Here is a 19,685-nt window from a genome sequence, read left to right as displayed (position 1 = left end):
GCAGGTGGATCACCTGAGGTCAGGAGTTCGAGACCAGTCTGGCCAAAGAGGTGAAATTCCATCTCTACTAAAAATACAAAAATTACCCTGGTGTGGTGGTGCACACCTGAAATCCCAGCTACTTGGGAGGCCAAGGCAGGAAAATCTCTTGAACTCAAGAAGCAAAGTTTGCAGGGAGCTGAGACTGTACCACTGCACTCCAGTGACAGAATGAGAACCTGTCTCAAAAAATAAAAAAATAATAAAATAAAATAATAAAAAGCAATGGACTTACTTAGGCACATAAAAGAAGTAGAAATGGCCAATAAATATTTAAAAAACTAATCTCTCTAGTAATCACATAAACACAAACTAAAACAATATTCTGACATTTTGCCGTTTAAATTCGCAATTTTTTTTCAACTGTTAAACTTGGTGTTGGCTAGATAAAATGAAATGCACAATCTTGCATTCTGCTTGCTAGTGGAAGCATAATTGGCACAGCTTTTTGGGCAGTGTCAAAATCACTATCCTGGCCGGATACAGTGGCTCATGCCTGTATTCCCAGCGCTTTGGGAGGCCAAGGTGGGCGAATCACGAGGTCAGAATTCACGAGGTCAGGAGATCAAGATCATTCTGGCTAACACGGTGAAACCCTGTCTCTACTAAAAATAAAAAAAAAAACTAGTCCAGGCATGGTGGCAGGCACCTGTAGTCCCAGCTACTCGGGAGGCTGAGGCAGGAGAATGGCATGCACCCAGGAGGCGGAGCTTGCAGTGAGCCAAGATCAAGCCACTGCACTCCAGCCTGGGCAAGAGAGCAAGACTCCATCTAAAAAAAAAAAAAAACAAAACAAACACAAACAAACAAAAAAACACTATCCTTTTCTTGAGAAATTACCATACATTAAGCATAGTGTTACACACTTTACAGATATCCTACAGGTAACATTGATACAGTGCATGCCACATGTCAAGCACTGTGCTATGTGCTTTACGTATACATGAATTCATTTAATCTCCACAGCTGCCCTGCGAGGCAGGTAGTTGTATCGCATTCTTATTTACATAGAAGGATTTTGAAGCACACTGAGGTTTATTGATTTGTCCAAGTTACACAGCTAAAAAGGTTTAGAGCTAAAATATCATATTACTTAATATTTTTAATATTCTTCTAAGGTAAATATTACTCTCCCATTTCAAAGGTTAAGACTTAAGGATCCAGAAGGATGTGGAACTTATCTAAGTCACAGAGAAGGTCTATAGCAGGGATTTATATCAATGTCTGACTTCAAAGTTCAAGACTATACAATATCTTAAGAGCCTTGGATGCAGTTATTCTACTTCTAGGGATTTATTCTATCACAGTTGTCAGGAATTCTCCTAAGGATTTACGTCCAAATTTCTTTAAATTATGTTAATTACAAAGGTGATTGTTGCAAACCCAGGAAGTAGGGGGAGACTGAGACAAAATATGATTACATGAGAGGCCGAGCAGGGACATGGATGAAGCTGGAAACCATCATTTTCAGCAAACTAACACAGGAACAGAAAACCAAACACCACATGTTCCCACTCATAAGTGGGAGTTGAACAATGAGAAAACATGAGCACAAGGAGGGGAACATCCCACACCGGGGCCTTTCGAGGGGTGGGTGTGTGTGTAGAGGAGGGATAGCATTAGGAGAAATAACTAATGTAGATGCCGGGTTGGTGGGTGCAACAAGCCAGTATGGCACATGTATACCTGTGTAAGAAACCTGCACATTCTGCACATGTATCCCAGAACTTAAAGTATAATTAATAAAAAAGAAAGAAAAAATTTGAGGAGAGGGATATGATGTTGGATGCTCTGTAGAATAGACTCATGGCCAGGGAGAGAAAAGAAAAAAAAAGGTTATGAGAAAGATGAAGATAAGTATTGCAGTTGTCCAGGCAAAAGATGGTAGTGGTTTGGGCTGACCAGTAGATTAGAGGAGAAATGGACGAACTTCACACATATTTTAAGAAATAGAATGACAACTGTGGATATGAGGTGTGAAGGAGGTGGAAAGTCCAGAGTAACTCTCAGACTTTCTTGACTGGGTGGCTGGAGGTATCTATGAGAATGTAGGAGAAGCAAGAGTTGAGGTTTGGAAAGTGTAGAAGGTGAGAGACATCCAGTTGAAAATGTCACTGTGTCCACATGCCTATTAGGATGCAGGCATTTGGACGTCTAGGTGGGATGTGCAATTAGGAGTCAACAGCAGCATCTGTCTGGTATTTGATGTTATGAGAATCAATAAGGTTTTTGGAGCAAGCCAGAAAAAAAAAAATGAAAGAGAAAGAGGAGACAGCCCAGTTCTAAATCCTGAGACTCTTCAATATGTCATCACACTTTGGAAGAAGTGAGCAAAGCATACTGAGAACAGGGTTCCTGGAGAACGCAGAGGTAAGCAGGAGAGTCATAGAAGTGAAGAAATATTTCAAGAAATGATGAGAGAGTTACTGTAGAGAATACTGAAGAGTGGTGAAGACATAGAGTGCCAAGTGTTTTTTGCCTGTGTAAACATGGCAGTTCTTGGTGCTCATCACAAAAGTAATGAGCAGAGGCCAGATAAAGTGAAGACAAAATGAATTTCGATACTTCATGCCAGACGAAGGCCGAGAGGAGGAGAGAGGGAGCAACAGCTGGGAGTTTGGACAGAATGAAGATTTTTGTGACTGGTTTGGGTTAGTGTGTTGGTTTTTAACAATGGGAGATAAAAGAGTTTGAATGACCCTGAGAAGAATCCACTCAGTCAGTGGTTCACAAACTCTGGCATGCATCAGGTGTACCTGGGGGCTTGTTTAAACAAGGACTGCTAAGCCACCTGCCGAGTGTCTGATTTGGTGGGTTTCAGGTGGGCAGGAGAATGTGCATTAATAGTAAGTTCCCACATGAAGCTAGTAATGCTGGTCCTTGGGCCATACTCTACTGCAGCAGAGAGAGGCATTAAACATGTAAGTGAGAAGAAGGTAAGCTATCAGTAACATCTCTGAAAAAACAGGAAGAGTCAGGGTCCAGAGGACTTGTGAAGATTTCTATTTTTGATAGGATAAGAGAAGCTTTGTAAAACAGAAAAGAAAAAAGTGTGAAAATAAAAAATAATAATGAAAAGAAAATGATAGCATAACACACACCTCCTATATGTCAAAATGTTTTTAAGTGTTTTAGCATGCATTCATTCATCCAACCCCTGATAACAACTCCATCAGGCAGAAAAATGCAATTAATACATACATTTGGTAGTAAGAAAGTAACAGAAATCCTATACAATAGATTGCTTTATCTGTGGTGTCTAATTTGATCTAAAATAGAACATTGTCAGCTGAGTGGGATGAGAAAGGGAGATAGCATGTGTATAGTTTGGGAAAATATAAAATATTTAATGAGGAGAATGGGAGAAAGAGACTATTCTGGAAATATAGTAGGATTGGTGTCATTACTGAGTGCTCATTTGAAAGTGGGATTTAGCATTTTTGGCAATAAACTACTTGATATTTTCCAGCCCATGTAGCTGCCATGTGCAACCTGTGAAAAGGCAAGCTGTGGGCTTAATCAGGTTGGGTTTTTATAAGGAGGGTAAAATAGGAAAGAAGTGAAGGATGTGAATTTGTTTGTTTTTCTTTTGCTAAAAGTTGGTGGTATATTTGGGCTGTACATTCCAAAGAGTCTTAAAAAAGGAAGCCAAGTCTTGAGGGAACTGACCAGCAGGTATGTTGGGGAAATATTTAAGGCTTTTCTAACATCCATTCTGATGGTTCATGTTACAAGATTTTTTGATAGAGGAAAATGTTTTTTCTGTCAAAGTTGACACATTTACTTTCTTTTTATCAAAGGCTTAAATTCAACTCTCCCTTTAAATGTGCTTTAATATTTCATGAAGTTGAAAAATGCACTTAATACACATGCATGAATTTGAGTGTGAGATGTGTTAGTGGTGTGTATGAGTATATTTCATTATAATCATTCTTCATGGCACACCGCACTGTGAGAAATCGATTCACTGATTTGCCAGTCCAAATAACTAGGGCTCTAAGACTCCTCCACCTTGAGATAATTAGGTTTAATCAGCAATTTTACAATAAATAATAGTGGTGTGAACTGGGGCTAGTCCCAAAGAGTAAATTTTTGCTTTGTGAAATAAGTATTTATACCTAGGATTTCCAAAAGATGTCTGTAAGGTGTTAAAGGGCTACAGCCACCTATGATGTAATCTTTGGGGGATGGAGAGAACCTCTGCCTTAGAATAAAATTATTCATGAGAGCCCATGCACATTGTAGAATTATCCTTTTTATCCTAGGTAGATGTAGGCTTCCACTACTTTAGATGGTGGTTGTTCTTAATCAGGTAAAATACACTTATATTTAATAAATTTAAAAAAATTGCAGAAGATTTTTATTTAAAATTCAAACAAAAAGGAAGTTAATAAGATCTACTCTGTTAAAGAATCGCCTTTACCTGTGAGGGTGCTTGTATTGACAAATTCAGCACTGGCAGAGGGCATGTAGGGTGGACGGGTGTTGTCCTCACTGTAGGCTTTCAGAATGTACTTCTCAATTACTCCTCTGACAACAGGTTCATCCCAGGTCACCTCAATGCTGTATCCATTTAAGCTGCGGACTCTTGAGGGAGTTGGCACACTTTGTGGAGCTGTGAAGGAATAAAAGAGAAAATAGGGAAAAAGGCAGTTCTGAGAAGACTATTGCTCCTATTCTTCACTTTTAATGGCCGCAGTAAATCAGACTCAACCATTAGCATAAATACAATTTATTAGAGTTGTAACTTTTCAGCATTGATTTAATATGACTGCACATCTTGAGCCATTCAGTTTAAGCGATATTTCAGAACCATCAAAACTCCATCGACATAACATTCTTTCAAGTCTAGTCCAGGTTTTCCAAAAACATTTAATGTATCAGACATGTTTAAACATCACTCATAAAGAAGGAGGTGGATGGTAGGCAGATAACAAGTTCAAGCAATATAATGATGTACCCCCTTTGAAGCAAGATAATTAGACTGTTATTATACATAGTGGTTTGACACTTTTATATCTTCGATATATTAGCCAAAAAATATCACAAATGTGATTGTGTTGTACTTGAATGCCTGGACCCATTTTCCAAATGCAATTGTTTTTCTAATTAATTTTTAAAAAGCAAAGTTCTACCAGATATGATATATGGAATATATTCTTAATTGCAGTTTTTGGGGGTGGGGAGTGGGGCAAAGGAGCTGGTGCCCTTGAGATTCTACAAAGTCATTTTCAAAGATTTGTTCTGCAGAATATCTGAAAATAATATCACAAAATGAGGAAGTTTAAAAGAACTACAAAACCTTACTTACAAGCTGAGCCCTCTAATTTAAAAAATCTATAACCTTTAACTATTTATTAGACATTTCTACAGTTCTGATCAGTAAAAACTTCATCACAGCTGAGTGCACTGGGGACACAAAGAAAGAGCCCAAGGAACTCTGTGGCAGGATGATGGATGAGAGACCTGCTCTAGCTGCTCATGGACTCCTGAGCCCTGTCGATGGAGGATCACTCTGGTTTTCCACATCAAATCTCCTCCTCTCCGACTTTACTGTCCAGACCAATAAAATAGGACAGCTTTAAGGGAAACAGAGTGCACATAAAGGATAAGAGGAAACACCAAAGGGGAGAACCACTCTCTGAGCTGTTTAAACACCACGGGCACCTATAGAAAACACACAGGCCACACGATCGAGTTGCAAGGAAAGGGACAATGGGAGTGATGTTGATTTTATTAGTTCTGAAATGTGGTACAGGGCAAAGTACAGTACTGTCTAACAGATGGTCTTCTCATAAGGGACAGAGCAAAACTGACTCAAAAATAATTAAATAGTGCAATTATTCTCCAACCCTTGGGAGCATGTAGCTGCTCAGTGTTGTGGTCAGATTGTAAATATGAATTTATGGCATAGGACTGTGGTCAGATCATTGCTATAAATTCAGAGCTGTATTTGTGTACTTTCTCAGTAGTACTCAAAGTGGGGACTATTAAGCTAAGTAAGCAATGTGCTTTCCAGACACCTATTAACGTTGCTGAATTATACTCAAAGCAGGCTTTATATTTGTTAATAAAGTAGAAGGGTGTGAAACAGGAGGAGAGAACATGTCAGTTACAAGTGAGTATTTTATATTGGAGCTTTCTCTTAGCCCTGAAGTTGAAAAGGATTTTAAGAGATCGTTCAGCTCATTGTCTTGCCTATAAATAGGTGATAATTTAAATCATCCTGGAAAAGTGTCAAGTTGTCCTCTTCTGGAAAATATGTAGGTAGAGAGTCTTGAAAATTATTCTTAGTTGCTCATCTCAGTATTTAATTATATTTTAGATTAAGAAGATTCCTCAGAGGATACCTGGCATAGTAACCCACTGTAGATTAAGTATAAGAGAATATCTTGATGGAAACGCATCTTTAGACAAATTGTTACTCGCTAAATAAACTTTCTTACAGAGACATTAAGTGGCAATCATTTGGAGATATGTTCAGTTTCCTGACAAATATTTGACCCAAAATAGTAGAATGCCACTGATTCACAAAACTCTGTGCTGAATGCCTTCCTGTGGGGGTATTATGGGGAAAGATTTTGTGGCCAGTCAGAAGTACAAAACAAGTCAATTGTCTGAGATTAGGTCTAATGTATACTGTCTCCTAGTTGGTTCTTTTCCAACTCAAAATAAATTAAACCAATCAGCAATTTTTTCTCTCTGGGGAGAGTCATTCTAAGATTCTAATAGTCAACAACAGGGCAAACATCTGCAATGATGTCATAGACACACCTGATTCCAACCAGTTGCAGGTTTCCAATGCGCCTTCTATGAGAAAGTCAAGAGGGTGCCACTCCCTTCCAAGGATAATCCTAATCCCTGACTTCAACTTCTTGCTATATACGCCATCTGTAAAGGTTACCTATCCTTAAGCATATTTGATTGGTGGGACTATTACATCCTTAAGACAACCTGAACTTTCCTTTCTTCTGCATCCTAAGAGGAAAGGATCAATTCTCAGTAAATATTTAGTGAATTCTTGACAAATCAAAAGCACTGATCTGCTAAGCATTTTAGCCATTGACAGATGTATTTTCAAATCAAGGCATGTTCTGTCAGAAGACTACAAAAATATTACTACTTCAGGGTAATAGTCCTTCCTTTTATATACATGCACAAATACATGCATGCGTGTGTGCACATATGCATTTGAAGGTAAGTATTTACCTGCTCCTGTTGTACGTCCTCGACTCCAGTCACTATATACTGAACCTCCTTCATGCGAGGCTCTCACCCGATACAGGTATTCTTAAATGGAAATAAGATGCAGCAAGATTAAAATAATACTCATATAGACTAATAAGGGACTGGCAGGGAGGGAAAGGGGGATGAATAAGAGACATGCAACATTTAATTTAGAGGACCTCCACATTACCTGTAAAAGGCTGGAGACCACTCTCGTAAACACTCTGCTCTTTTCCCTGGTAAACCAGAATGGAGTCATTTCCCCTGCAGTTAACAGCACTGTCAGTTGATAGGCATCCATCCAGATTGACTCTGACAGCACCGCTGGACACAGATGCCAAGTTAACGACAGCACCCCGTGTAAATTTAACATCCTTCATGCAACCACCGAAACCTAGCAAATAGTAAGGGATTAGTATCGCATAAAGGGCTTGAGTCATTAATTACCAATCATTTTTGTCCTCTGCAGTACTACATTTTGAGGAAGGGGGGTGGTTAGACACAATTGCTAGACTTTCAAGTCTTTCTTGGGAAACATTTTGTGCCTCCTACTTTTTATCAAGCTAATTTGTTGCAAAGAAATATAGTTCTGTTATTTGGAAAACACATTCATGGATAATTCTAATTTAACTTCTGGTACTGAAAAAGCATTTATTTTACCTCTTTAGGCCCACATTTTCTAAATTCTGTTTCTTCCCATAAAAGAAAATTTAGGCAACTTCATATTATGGTAGGGGGATAGACCCATGTCTCCTAATTCTGAAAAATTAAGTGACTATATAAGTCAGTTTTAAATGCCAAAAATAATATTTGAATTAGCATGATTATTCAATAAACTCATTGGGGAAAAATACACTCTGAGGATTTTATGCAGAATAGCAGGAGAGAGAACATAATTTCAAAATATATTAGAATCCTGAAATATTGCCATGAATTGCATAACAATCACTTCAGAGGTACAGAATTTAGCCTGAGTTAGTTACATCAGCCTACGGAAGAGCTGTCACTATGCTCTATCGTTTTTCACAGAGTTCCATAATCTTGAATATACAAAATGGTCACTAGTTTTACATCCCCATTAGCATGACAGGGGCCAGCCTTCAGTGTTGGCAATAGCAACACCATGAGATTTCATGGAATGTGTATTCTACACAGGTGACCTTAGAACACCCAGTGTGTAGTACCATTCTATGAAGTTTAACAGAGAATGCGGATGAAACGAATTTAGAGTATTCGCCACTTTTTTGTTAGACAGCAAACAAAAAAGGCATCCAGTCAGCCAGGGAATAGCAGTGGCTTTGAATTACATGCTATTTTGTGAAAACAGAGATCAGCTCAGTGAAGTCTGGCAGTACTCTGCGCAGAAAACTGCACGAAATTGGGACAAACAGGACCTAGTTTGAGATTGCTGTAGCGTGCATGTTCTCTCTCTCTGAACAAAACACTGTAAAGTTTGAAAGGCCTCAAACACATGATCAGCTCTTTTCAAGATTAAAGCACAGCAGCAGGAAATGGAAATAAAATAGAATGCAATGCATAACAGTAAAATAAGTTAATAGTAACAATGACCATATTGTTCTCCTCAGCATTTATATGATGTGCTATTATGCCTTCTAACACATTAAGTTGCAGCCTATTTCCTTTTAAATGTCTTTTACTATTATCCACATTTTTTTTAGTCCTGACTGATCAATACTGCTAGTCTATCTTAAACACACAGTAGACACTCAATAAGTTGGGTGAATTGAATTGAAAGCAACGAAGCTCAATATAAAATCATTGACTGGCAAATTCAGAAGCTAAGAATTTTAATTTATTCATCAGCAGTAATCTTCTGATGGCACATAGCTGTAGTATCAAAATTCTCTGTACCCTGACTTCCCTACCAACAAAATGAGAATAGTGGAAGGGCAGCTTGGCAAAGAAGTGCTGTTATAAGAAATGCCACATTATTTTTTGAGGGGTACATAGTTTTAGCTTTGCAGGATGAAAAGGGTTCTTCAGAGAGATGATGGTGATATCTACAAAACAGTGTGAATGCAACTAATGCCACTAAACTATACTTTTAAAAATGGTTACAGTGGTAAATTTTATGTTACCTATATTTTACCATAATGTTTTAAAAATTAAAAATTTAGGCCGGGCGCGGTGGCTCAAGCCTGTAATCCCAGCACTTTGGGTGGCCGAGATGGGCGGATCACAAGGTCAGGAGATCGAGACCATCCTGGCTAACACGGTGAAACCCCGTCTCTACTAAAAAATACAAAAAACTAGCCGGGCGAGGTGACGGGCAACTGTAGTCCCAGCTACTCGGGAGGCTGAGGCAGGAGAATGGCGTAAACCCGGGAGGCGGAGCTTGCAGTGAGCTGAGATCAGGCCATTGTGCTCCAGCCTGGGCGACAGAGCAGGACTCCGTCTCAAAAAAAAAACACAAAACACACACACACACACAAAAACAAAAACAAACAAAAAAAAATTAAAAATTTAACAAAAACCATAATAAAAATTAATTCACAAGATGAAATTTTCATTGGGAAAGCCCAGGGAGATACGTCTTTCTTCATTTTGGAGATGAAGAAAAAGGCCCAGAGAGTTAGTTATAAAATGAAGTTTGTAAGTAGAAATCCTCCTAAGGAAATGGTCCTGTGGCCCCAGGGCTTGGAGACTGCTGAGCTCTTGAAGCTGCTGAGCTCTAGTGCAGGGTCCTTCCAGTGGCATCCTTCTGGTGGCAACCAAAGAGTTCAGTTAATGTTGTCCCATGCTTTCAACTCTGTACCACCAGAAATGCTCCCCAGTCACCTAAAACATTTGAATGGGATGTGAGGACAAGAGGAGAAAGGGGATGTTTGTGAGAGGAGTAGAAATGCCTTATTTTCTTACTCCACTACCCTTGTGAGAATCCAAAAAAATCCCCATCCACACCACCACCCCTGGGCCTCTAAATGCCTAAAAGGTAGCCCAGAGCTCTAGGGTGACTAATCAGAAAAACACTAGCCCTTCTTCTAGGGAAGGCAGTACTGCTGCAGGGTGCTTGACTTGACAGGCCAGCTAACTTTCAGCCCCCACCCCCTCCCTCTCCATGGAGGGGTTTGCGCAGAGCATTGCCTGTGAGACCACATGCCAGACCCAGTCATGCCCAACCTAGATGTAAATGATTATCCTCATTGATCATTCTAAGAAGATAAACTCTCATCATCCAAGCTGGCACATCTTCAGCAAATTATGTTGCCCAGCATTTCCAAAACAAGAAATAAAATTAGTCTTGTATCTGATTCGGAGAAGATTACAATGTTAGTGTATTAAAAAAAAAAATAGTACTCATATGACCAAAAAATAGAGCTTCTGATGAAAAAAAAGGTGCTAATTAAGAAGCAGAGAAAAGGAAAAAGGTTTTTAAGACAATTGATAGTGGGTTGAAAGAAATATATTAAGTGAACATGATTTGTTTTAACTGCAATTGACTACGTTTATGCTGCACCTCTGTATTGTGACTAGTCTCCCTGATCATCATATAAAACATGCAGTTTATATAGATCAGTGTCTCTCAAAGCATCTGAGTCAGAATCTTAGGGGACAGGGGTCCCTAACATTTGTATTTTTAATAACCATTCCAGGTGAAGTCAATGTATCTTGAATAGTAATAATAATAGCTAATTTTGACTTCCATGTTCCAGCTACCATACGTCAATATTTTTTCAGTGTTTTGAGAACCACTGATGTGGATGCTACTACACTAATAAACATTTAATATTACTCATAAATAAAATACCTTCCAGTATCACAGACTTAGTCATAGCATGTAGGTAAAATTATTCCCTTTGGGTCTATGGCGATATTTTAAACTTCTTTTATTATCTTACAATTTCAGTTTTAACCATGTCTTTAGGACCATGTCTTTAGAACAAGGCTGTATATGCAGGGTTTTTGTTTCTTGTCTTCAGTTTTTTTTTTTCCCCCAGAAGCAAACAGGATTAAGTAATCTCACTCATACAAAGGGTTTTCAAGTTCTTTCTAACCTCAGAAACCTGAAAACCTGGAGAAGTTCTTATACGAATGTAATATTTTTAGCTGCTGTTACACCTTAAGTGCCTTGAAAATGTCATTACTGTCTTACACCCCAGTTATTCATTAACTCCTTACTACTACCCTTCTAAAAGTCTCCTAAGAGCTTGCCATATATTTTCTATTCAAAGGCATTTAAATCTTTATGTACTTACCAAATAGGCAAAGACTGCTTCATGAAAATTTTAACCATTCAGGGTACATAGATTTTGAACTTTGTAAAGGACCGTTTCCACACCTGGGAGTGTGCTTGGTCCCATGCTGGAAGTTACTGTGCATTCCCCACTTTACAAAGGAGCATTGGCCAATGCCCATAAAAGAGAGCATTGATTGTATTAAGGAGAGTTGACTCTATACCAGGCTGCCTGAGAGAGACTTAGTGTCTTTCTATATGCTTACTAGCCATGTGACCTTGGGAAAGTTACCTTCCTCTCTGCTCTTCAGTTTCCTCATCTGTAATGAGGATATAAATAATAATGCCTAACACACTTGTTAGGAATAACTGACTCACCTATTCTCATGCAAGCTCTCAGAACCATGACTGTCACAAGAAATGATACACAGATATTGTTAGCCTTTTCAAATTATTTCTCTGATTACATTCAAATTTCTATGAGTTAACTTCTTACCTAAACTATAAGTAATGCACTTTTTCTTTCTCTTATGGTTACTGATAATCTACAATGTATAGATTTTCACGAGTATGTCTGGAAGTCAACCAAATACACCCCACAGTTTTTTTCCACATGAAAGCTCTACTGAAAAACTATGGAGACAATTAGCATTTATGTCAAAGAAAGAAAAGGCAATGAATTGCATTAATATTTTTTACTAGTTGTGCATAGCAACTTCATTTATTTTTTCATCTGTAAATACAAATAATGATCAGTATTCAACATATGAGGAAATACATTTATATGCATTATATATAATTATGTATGTGTACACATATATTCATATATAATTATATATCTCACATATAATTGCATTATATATTTAAAATATGCATTATATGTGTATATTATATAATGCATATAATAAATATATAAATTACTAATTTTTCTATATAAATATCATCTTTGGAAAGCATCTCAGGTACCTTATTTATAATCAACATATTTATTTTAATATTTCTTCAGTAAATAGTAATTAATATATGTATATATAATTATATACCACATATATAATTACATGTCACAATAATAATATGTATATTAATTACTATTTACCCAGGACATATTGAAATAAATATGCTGATTATAAATGATGGCATACTGTTAAGGGTAACACACAGAACCATTTGAAAAAGTGCTCCATTAGTTTTTAGGGTTTAAATTTCTCCAGAAAAAGGGGTGTTGTTGGGTGCTGCTTTTAGCCTGAGTCTGTTGCTATCTCTTGAAACACAGAACCACCAAAATCTGTTAGCACCAGGGCTGTATGGATTTGTGAATTCCTCCAGATGGAACTTACCTTGTTCCAAACACAAATGTTGATAAGAGTTCAGCAGCTCCTGTGGGATTCCTCCCACATAAACTGGTGAATTCACCACCAGTGGCTGGGCTCCAGACTCCGATGTGTGCTTCATCAGTCCATTCATACTTGTTGATATGAAAGAGCCTTCCTTTTTAATAATGACTTTATTCCACTTTCCATTACAATAGGATAGCCCCAGCAATAGATCCACTTGTGTAAAGGCAAGACTGGTATTTAACCGGAAGCTCAATATTCCACTTTTCAGCTCCATCTGTATTTTATGTTAAAAAAGAAAGTAGGTATATAAAAAGGCTGCAGAAGGGCAGTTTGGGAGAGAGCAGAAGGACAATTTCTTGAAGAAAAGTAAAACAGTTCCCTGAAAGCACTCTATAGAAATGTGTCACTTTACCCTAAGTTTCTGCTTAGGAACATACGAAATCCTTTTCAAGCTTATAGCTGACATGAAGAATGTTGTATTGATGTAAACAAATTCATATCTAGTAATGATTAGACGATGTGATGCAATGTTATGTAGACCTAAGGTTTATTTTTGCTGCAACATAGTTAAAAGATTAAGCCCCTGTGTAAGTGACTGAATGACTGAAGAGAACAGAACAGTTTGAACTATGACTCTTTGAATTTTTAGAAAATGAGAAAATACTACTTCATATATCAATTTAATTTGGGGGAAAATATGACAAGACAATAAGAAAATGAAATGTCAAGCTTGATTAAGCTTATTTTAACTGGCTAGTGAACTCAATTTCAAATTTGTAAGACATATTTTGATTCAATATTTCAGTTTTATTCTAAATCTTTAACATAATTGCTTCTATGTGTATTCTATTAGATGACTGTACCATTTTCTAATGTGAACATATTTCACCCAAATTTTCATAGTAAAAAATAAGTTCATAGATTTTCCTTCAAAATGTCTCATAATTATATTACCTAATATATTTTTACTTTGTTAGAAACATATCAGTGACCATAGGATATTTAAAATCTTGAGATCAGTTGTGTTAAGTAAAACAGATTAAATCATGCCAAATACAAACTATGACTTTTTCCATAAAAGTATCATCTTCAGGAAGGACCTGAGGTAAGCAATTGTTCATTTATCTATCCGCTTATTCGATAAATACCGAGTCTCTTACAATGTGCCATATACCTGCTGCTCTAAGGTAAACACTGCTCCTAAGAGTCATGCTGTCTAGTAGCAGAGGCAAACGTGGGAGCAATACTACAATCAAGACAGGAAAGGGGTAAAGTGAAAGCAGATAACAAAGAAGGCTTTTTGCTCCCTGGAAGTTGGGAAAGGTTTAAAGTAAGATTTTAGAAAGTATATCAGATTCATGGAGGGTCCCCCAAGGAGGGGGACTAATATGCACGACATGAGAACATCAGGTTTAGAGAAAGGCACCAACTTAGGTAAGACAAAGGGCACATATGGAGGTGAGAGCTGAGGTAGTGTCTTGCCAGCTATGTAGAAGCCAGATTTTAAAGGACTTTCAGTGATAGGAGGGTCTGGTATAGAAAGAGTGTTTGGTGTCTGTCTGAAACCATAACTCATATTCTTTCCACTATTACCTTGCACTAAAAGCTTACTTTACCAGAAATAAGAAGTACATACTGAAAACAAATCTCGTCTACAATTCAGGAAATGAGTTAGGAAATGCATTTAATTGTGAAAACATATTGAGAGTCATTAAAACAAGGATAATGATGATGCTGATGAAAGGGAAGACTCGATCTAAGAAGTATTTGTAAAAGCAACTCATTAGGACCTGGTAAAAAGGTAAATGAGTTAGATGAATGAAGAGAAATTAAGAACACCTCTCATCTTTTTTGGATAAGTAGGAGAGTGTTCTGCCATCATCACGTTGTGAAAAGCATTTGAAAGAAAGGCTGAGGGTTGTTGTTGACAAGGAGGAGGGGGGAGTTCATTTTAGATATATTGAGTTTGAAATGCCTATAAAACATCCAGATGAAACTCTTTTTGAGGAAGTCAAACATAAAGATATGCAGTTTGGTGATGGCCAAGTAAAATGGAGAAAATACATCACAAAATAAATAAGATTATTCAGTGAGTGTAAAAAGACTGAGATAAAAGGGAAAAGATTAGTGTCCTCAGCAAGACTAATGTTTTAAAGGGACAGCATGGTAGAAAACAGTTCTTTTAAGTGACAATGATCTCCTTAAAGAAGCTAAGAGAACTTAATGAAATCAGGAGAAACTAGTACTTTGGGAAATCAGTAGGGAAGAATGAGAAAAAAACAGAGAATAGCAGAAAAAGAACAAATAAGATAAGAAATAAAAATCATTGGACTAGGAAATGCGGGGGTCGTTGACCACTTTAGAAAAGTTATTTCGTAGGAAGGTGCGGTAGTGGTAGGAACCTAAGGTACAGTCATTTTAGGGACTGAAGTGAGATGAAAAAGTGGCAATAACAAAAGTAACCGCTTTCAATGCACTTGACCATGAAGGTAAGGAAAAGTACAGTGGAGGAGGCTTCATAGACAAAAGAAAAAACACGAAGGAAAATAAATTTCAATCATTCCATATATTGAGGGAAAAGAGCCAATTGAGAGGGAATAGTTGAACACACAAAGAGGGAAGACTGTAGAACAAGTTCTTGCAGAAGAAGGGATAGAATCTAGGATGATGGTAGACATATTTTCTTTAGTTGTAAGCATGGTAATTGTTCATTTGTTCCCCTGAATCAGTAGAGAGTTAAATTTGGCTTGCCTCAAATACAGTCAAGTTGATAGATAGAGATTGAAAGTTGAATATGTACACTTGTTTTTATCAGGATAGTGAGGGACTACCTGATGACATTCAGGTTATAGTGTTTCTAGATCCTAAGATTCTTTTTCTTTCACTTTCTACTCCTAAAATATATTAGAAAATCCTGTAAACAATAGGTATTGTTTAATAAAAGAATTGGAGAGCTCAAAACACGTTCTCACGCCCGTATTAGTTTTCCTATAGTGTTTAGCAATCTAGCTACTAGAACTGAGAAGCAAGGTGGCTAGACTGATTGATCAAGGTTTGTGAAGCCCAATACAAGATACAAAATCAGGGCATTTGTAGAAATACTGTCGAAGAAATACATTATGGTGGCTCAGGTAAGGAGTAAGTTAACTAGAAAGTGGGCTGATAGTCAATGGTGTCAATGCCTTGGTGAACTTAATGAGAGACTGAGAGAGCTAGAGGGATATGAGGTTATATTTTGAGATATAAGGTTCTGGCAATGGAAACATTCTGAGTTTATCAAGTTCCAGGGGATAACCATGCATACTGAAGTAAGTCAGTATAATAGAAAGAGTTGAAATCTGTGAGCAGCCTCAGTCCTCAGATATGGCAGACTGTAATGTATGTTTTATGAAAGACTGCTTCCTTTACAGTTGCATGGGAAGTGTTAAAAGAAAGCCAAGCACATAGTGGGCACTCAGTATATATTTATGTAAGTGTATTGATTTTTTTGTTTGTTTGTTTTGAGACAGAGCTATCTTGCCCAGGCTGGAGTGCAGAGGTGCAATCTCACTGCAGCCTTAGACTCCCAGTCTTCAGGAATCCTTGCCTCAGCCTCCCAAGTAGCTAGAACTAGCCACAGTGCCTGGATAATTTTTTACTTTTATTTGTATTTTTGCAGACAAAGGGTCTCACTATATTGCCCAGGCTGGTCTCGAACTACTGGCCTCAAGCTATCCTCCTGTAATCCCAGGCTTCTAAAAGTGCTGGAATTATAGGAGCGAGCTACTGTACCCAGTCTTAATTTTTAATTTTTTTTAGTAAAGTTATTTAAAGTTAACAGTATTATTTAATACAGTAACAAAGCAACGAATGGAGGAAGGTGGAGGGTGGAAGTGTGGCATAGTAAGGCATATAGACTTCCAGTGCAGGCATATGGTCCTCAAGAGGAGGAGCCAAATGGTAAATATCTTTGTTTCCTCCACAGTATATGCACATGTAGATGACTCAGCAATGCTCAGTGAAGGTCACCACAGCATGAGCTCATTCACATGTTCACTCAATCATTCATTCAACAATATTGATTAACATGATAATTGCTAAGGCTTAGGCACTGAGGATACAACTACAAAGAAGAAAACCAAGGTCCTTGGATTCATAGACATTACGTTTCAGAGAAAGAAGCCAACAATACACAAGAGGACAAATAAATATTTAAAGAATCAGAAATTCTAATAAATACTATGAAGGGATAAATTTCCATTTCCCTTCTTAGCAATATTGGCATTGTATATACTAGGAATGTTAAAAAAAAAAAAAAAAAAAAAGACAAAAAGTGAACGTATCTTAGACTCTTAAAATCACCAAGACTTGTATTTAATTGTCTATTTGTCTAGAAATCAAGAATCTAAGGGTGAGATGTTCATATTTTTCTCCTGTTTCTATGCTAGTTCTTTAAAGCAACTTTTAAGAATTAACATTTTTAATAACATACTTAACAGTGGTATCAGATTAATGATTAAAGACAAGGAAAAGCAGTTACAGTTGCCCATTGTATTTAGAGAAAGGTATAAAAATGTTTATAGCAGTCTTATTCATTGTAGCAAAACATGGGAACAACCAATACATCATTGGTAAGAGAAGAGAAATACTACACAACCAAGAAAATGTATACCTGTGTGGACACATAAATGACTCAGAAACAATGTTGAGTGCTAAAGAGAGAGCATAAAACAAATTTTATAAATTTCAAAAGCAAGAATTTGTAGGCATTCATTAGGTGTTCAAACTATAAAAATGCATGGGAATAACAAACACAAAATTCTGATTACATATGACATCTAAAAGAAGATGGAAACACGATAGGAAAGGCTTTACAGATAGACCAAAAATAATAATATTTAGTTATCAGGCGTGGTGGTAGATTCAGGAGTGTTCATTGTATTATTATATTTGATTATCTATATGTCATATGAAACATATATAATATATATCCTTTTGAAACTCATATCAAAAGATAATGAGGGAAATAGTGTTTTTCATATCTTAAGACACTAAATTGTATTTTCTTAATTCTTTACATCTAATCTGTTTTCTTAAAATGGTAATTGTTACAATTATCATTTAAAAAAATTACTAGGATAATAAAATACAAAATATTTCACAGGACTTCCATACTAAAAATGACTTTGGGAAAAAAAAAAGAAAACAAACGTGAATTTGTAAAGAAACCCCAATTAAGTGTAATGCCTGCCAACACTTGGTTTATTTATTTTATAGTTGGATCTAGTATTTTAAAGTAATTTTAATCAAAGTAATTTACATACAGCAAGAAAATCAGGTCCATCTTTATTATAAACGAAAAGAAGCAATCCATTTAATTGGTCAGTTCTGAACTTAAAGGAAATCTCAAAGTTCATTCCACCATGAAACATATACGGATGAAGTTCCAGGAACCCTTTAAAGATAAAAACATGTACATGTTAGCATGTGTAATACAATATTGTCAGCGTTGTAAGGGTGATAAGAAACTCTAGGACACATTCTGCCACTGAGTAAATCTCACAAAAGAAGATGCAAATCAATGTTAAGAAATCCCTTTTTTAATTGTACAGAAGTGACAGAAAGACCTAGATATATTAAGAAAGACTTTGATAGATATTATACTTTTTAAGAGGAAGAAATTTGCTCTGATATTATACTTTCTAAAGAGGAAGAAATTTGCTCTCTCAATCATGTGTTGTCTGTATCATGTATGATTATTACTGTTTTAGGTAAGTATTAACAATAAGTAGTTTGCATTGACTAAAAGAAACTCAGAATGACCTTGATGAAAACAGAACAATAAAAAATGTGCAGATTATATTATTAATATCATATGTCTTTTTGTGCTAAAGGCAGTTTAAGCAACTTAATAACCAACCAACTTAGCTATAAATGTAGGAGGCAGAGATGGGCTTTTATTTGATGAATAAGCCGGGTATTCCAAGCCACCATCATCCCTCTCCCCTTCCCCTGGGTGGAAGTCTCTGCTCTGATCAGGCAGAGACTCAGTGTGTGTGTCAGGGCTAAGCTACAGACACTTACACCTCCCCTTTCATTGTAGCCTTTTGAGCAATGGCAGGGATAGTGGTTCTAGTCTCCAGCTCTCTCTCAATGACCTACTTAACCCATTACTTAGCCGAGAATTAACTCTTAAGAACATTGTTCTTCTATATAATGAGATAAATAGGTATTTGTGGATTAACCTAGTAAACAAAACTCTTTGAAACATCTTTCTGAGTGCATTCTAAGTACACATCTCTAACTGTATTCTAGTTTCCAAACAATTGACATGCAAATGGACATTGGTGATCCTAACATATGTAAATCAAGAACTGCATGGGCTACCAGAGATATGATACATGGATGTATACTTATGAGTCTTATAATTTATATTGCATATTCAGGCATCAAGAATATATTTGTGTGCACCATTGGAATAACTAGGTATTTCTGTGATACTAGGTTCGTATGAGGTCAAGTTAATCAAACAGGAGAGATTAAATTATACAAAGGACAGAACATAGATTTTAAGTGAACACTCATGTCTTTTTTAGAGCATTACCTGCTCCTAGGAACTGAGCTCCTTCATTTAATGAAGCGGGGCATCCCTCCCAGCTGTTATACACGTTGATTTGTTCTTCAGAATTCTGCCAATCCAGAGGTTCCCAAATAGCCGACGGATTGTAATTCTTCATGAAATGTACATCCTTGAGACAGCCCACAAAACCCTTTTGGATTATCTCTGCAGGAGTTTATAGATATCAAGAAATATGTATTTCGAAAGATTCTTTTCAAGCAATTAATTTTATGTGCCATTAAAATCAAAGAAATAGGCACTAGCTCTCACCACCTATTTACTGCAAGCC

At 36.8% G+C, this 19,685-nt stretch overlaps 1 protein-coding gene across 1 annotated transcript in view; it reads right to left on the bottom strand.

Moving 5' to 3' along the window:
• USH2A (usherin) overlaps nucleotides 1-19,685 on the bottom strand; it is an 801,896-nt gene that overhangs the window by 435,059 nt on the left and 347,152 nt on the right. Inside the window, exons 24-29 of the mRNA XM_050780502.1 lie at nucleotides 19,382-19,561; nucleotides 18,102-18,232; nucleotides 12,799-13,072; nucleotides 7,457-7,660; nucleotides 7,249-7,329; nucleotides 4,463-4,654 (exon numbers count right to left, since the gene is read on the bottom strand). Of these exons, the coding sequence (XP_050636459.1) occupies nucleotides 4,463-4,654; nucleotides 7,249-7,329; nucleotides 7,457-7,660; nucleotides 12,799-13,072; nucleotides 18,102-18,232; nucleotides 19,382-19,561 (1,062 nt within the window). The remainder of the gene's footprint in view (nucleotides 1-4,462; nucleotides 4,655-7,248; nucleotides 7,330-7,456; nucleotides 7,661-12,798; nucleotides 13,073-18,101; nucleotides 18,233-19,381; nucleotides 19,562-19,685) is intronic.

This window comes from Macaca thibetana, chromosome 1, assembly GCF_024542745.1.
Source record: "Macaca thibetana thibetana isolate TM-01 chromosome 1, ASM2454274v1, whole genome shotgun sequence".
Taxonomy (NCBI): domain Eukaryota; kingdom Metazoa; phylum Chordata; class Mammalia; order Primates; family Cercopithecidae; genus Macaca; species Macaca thibetana.
This window is presented reverse-complemented; position numbering and strand designations above follow the sequence as displayed.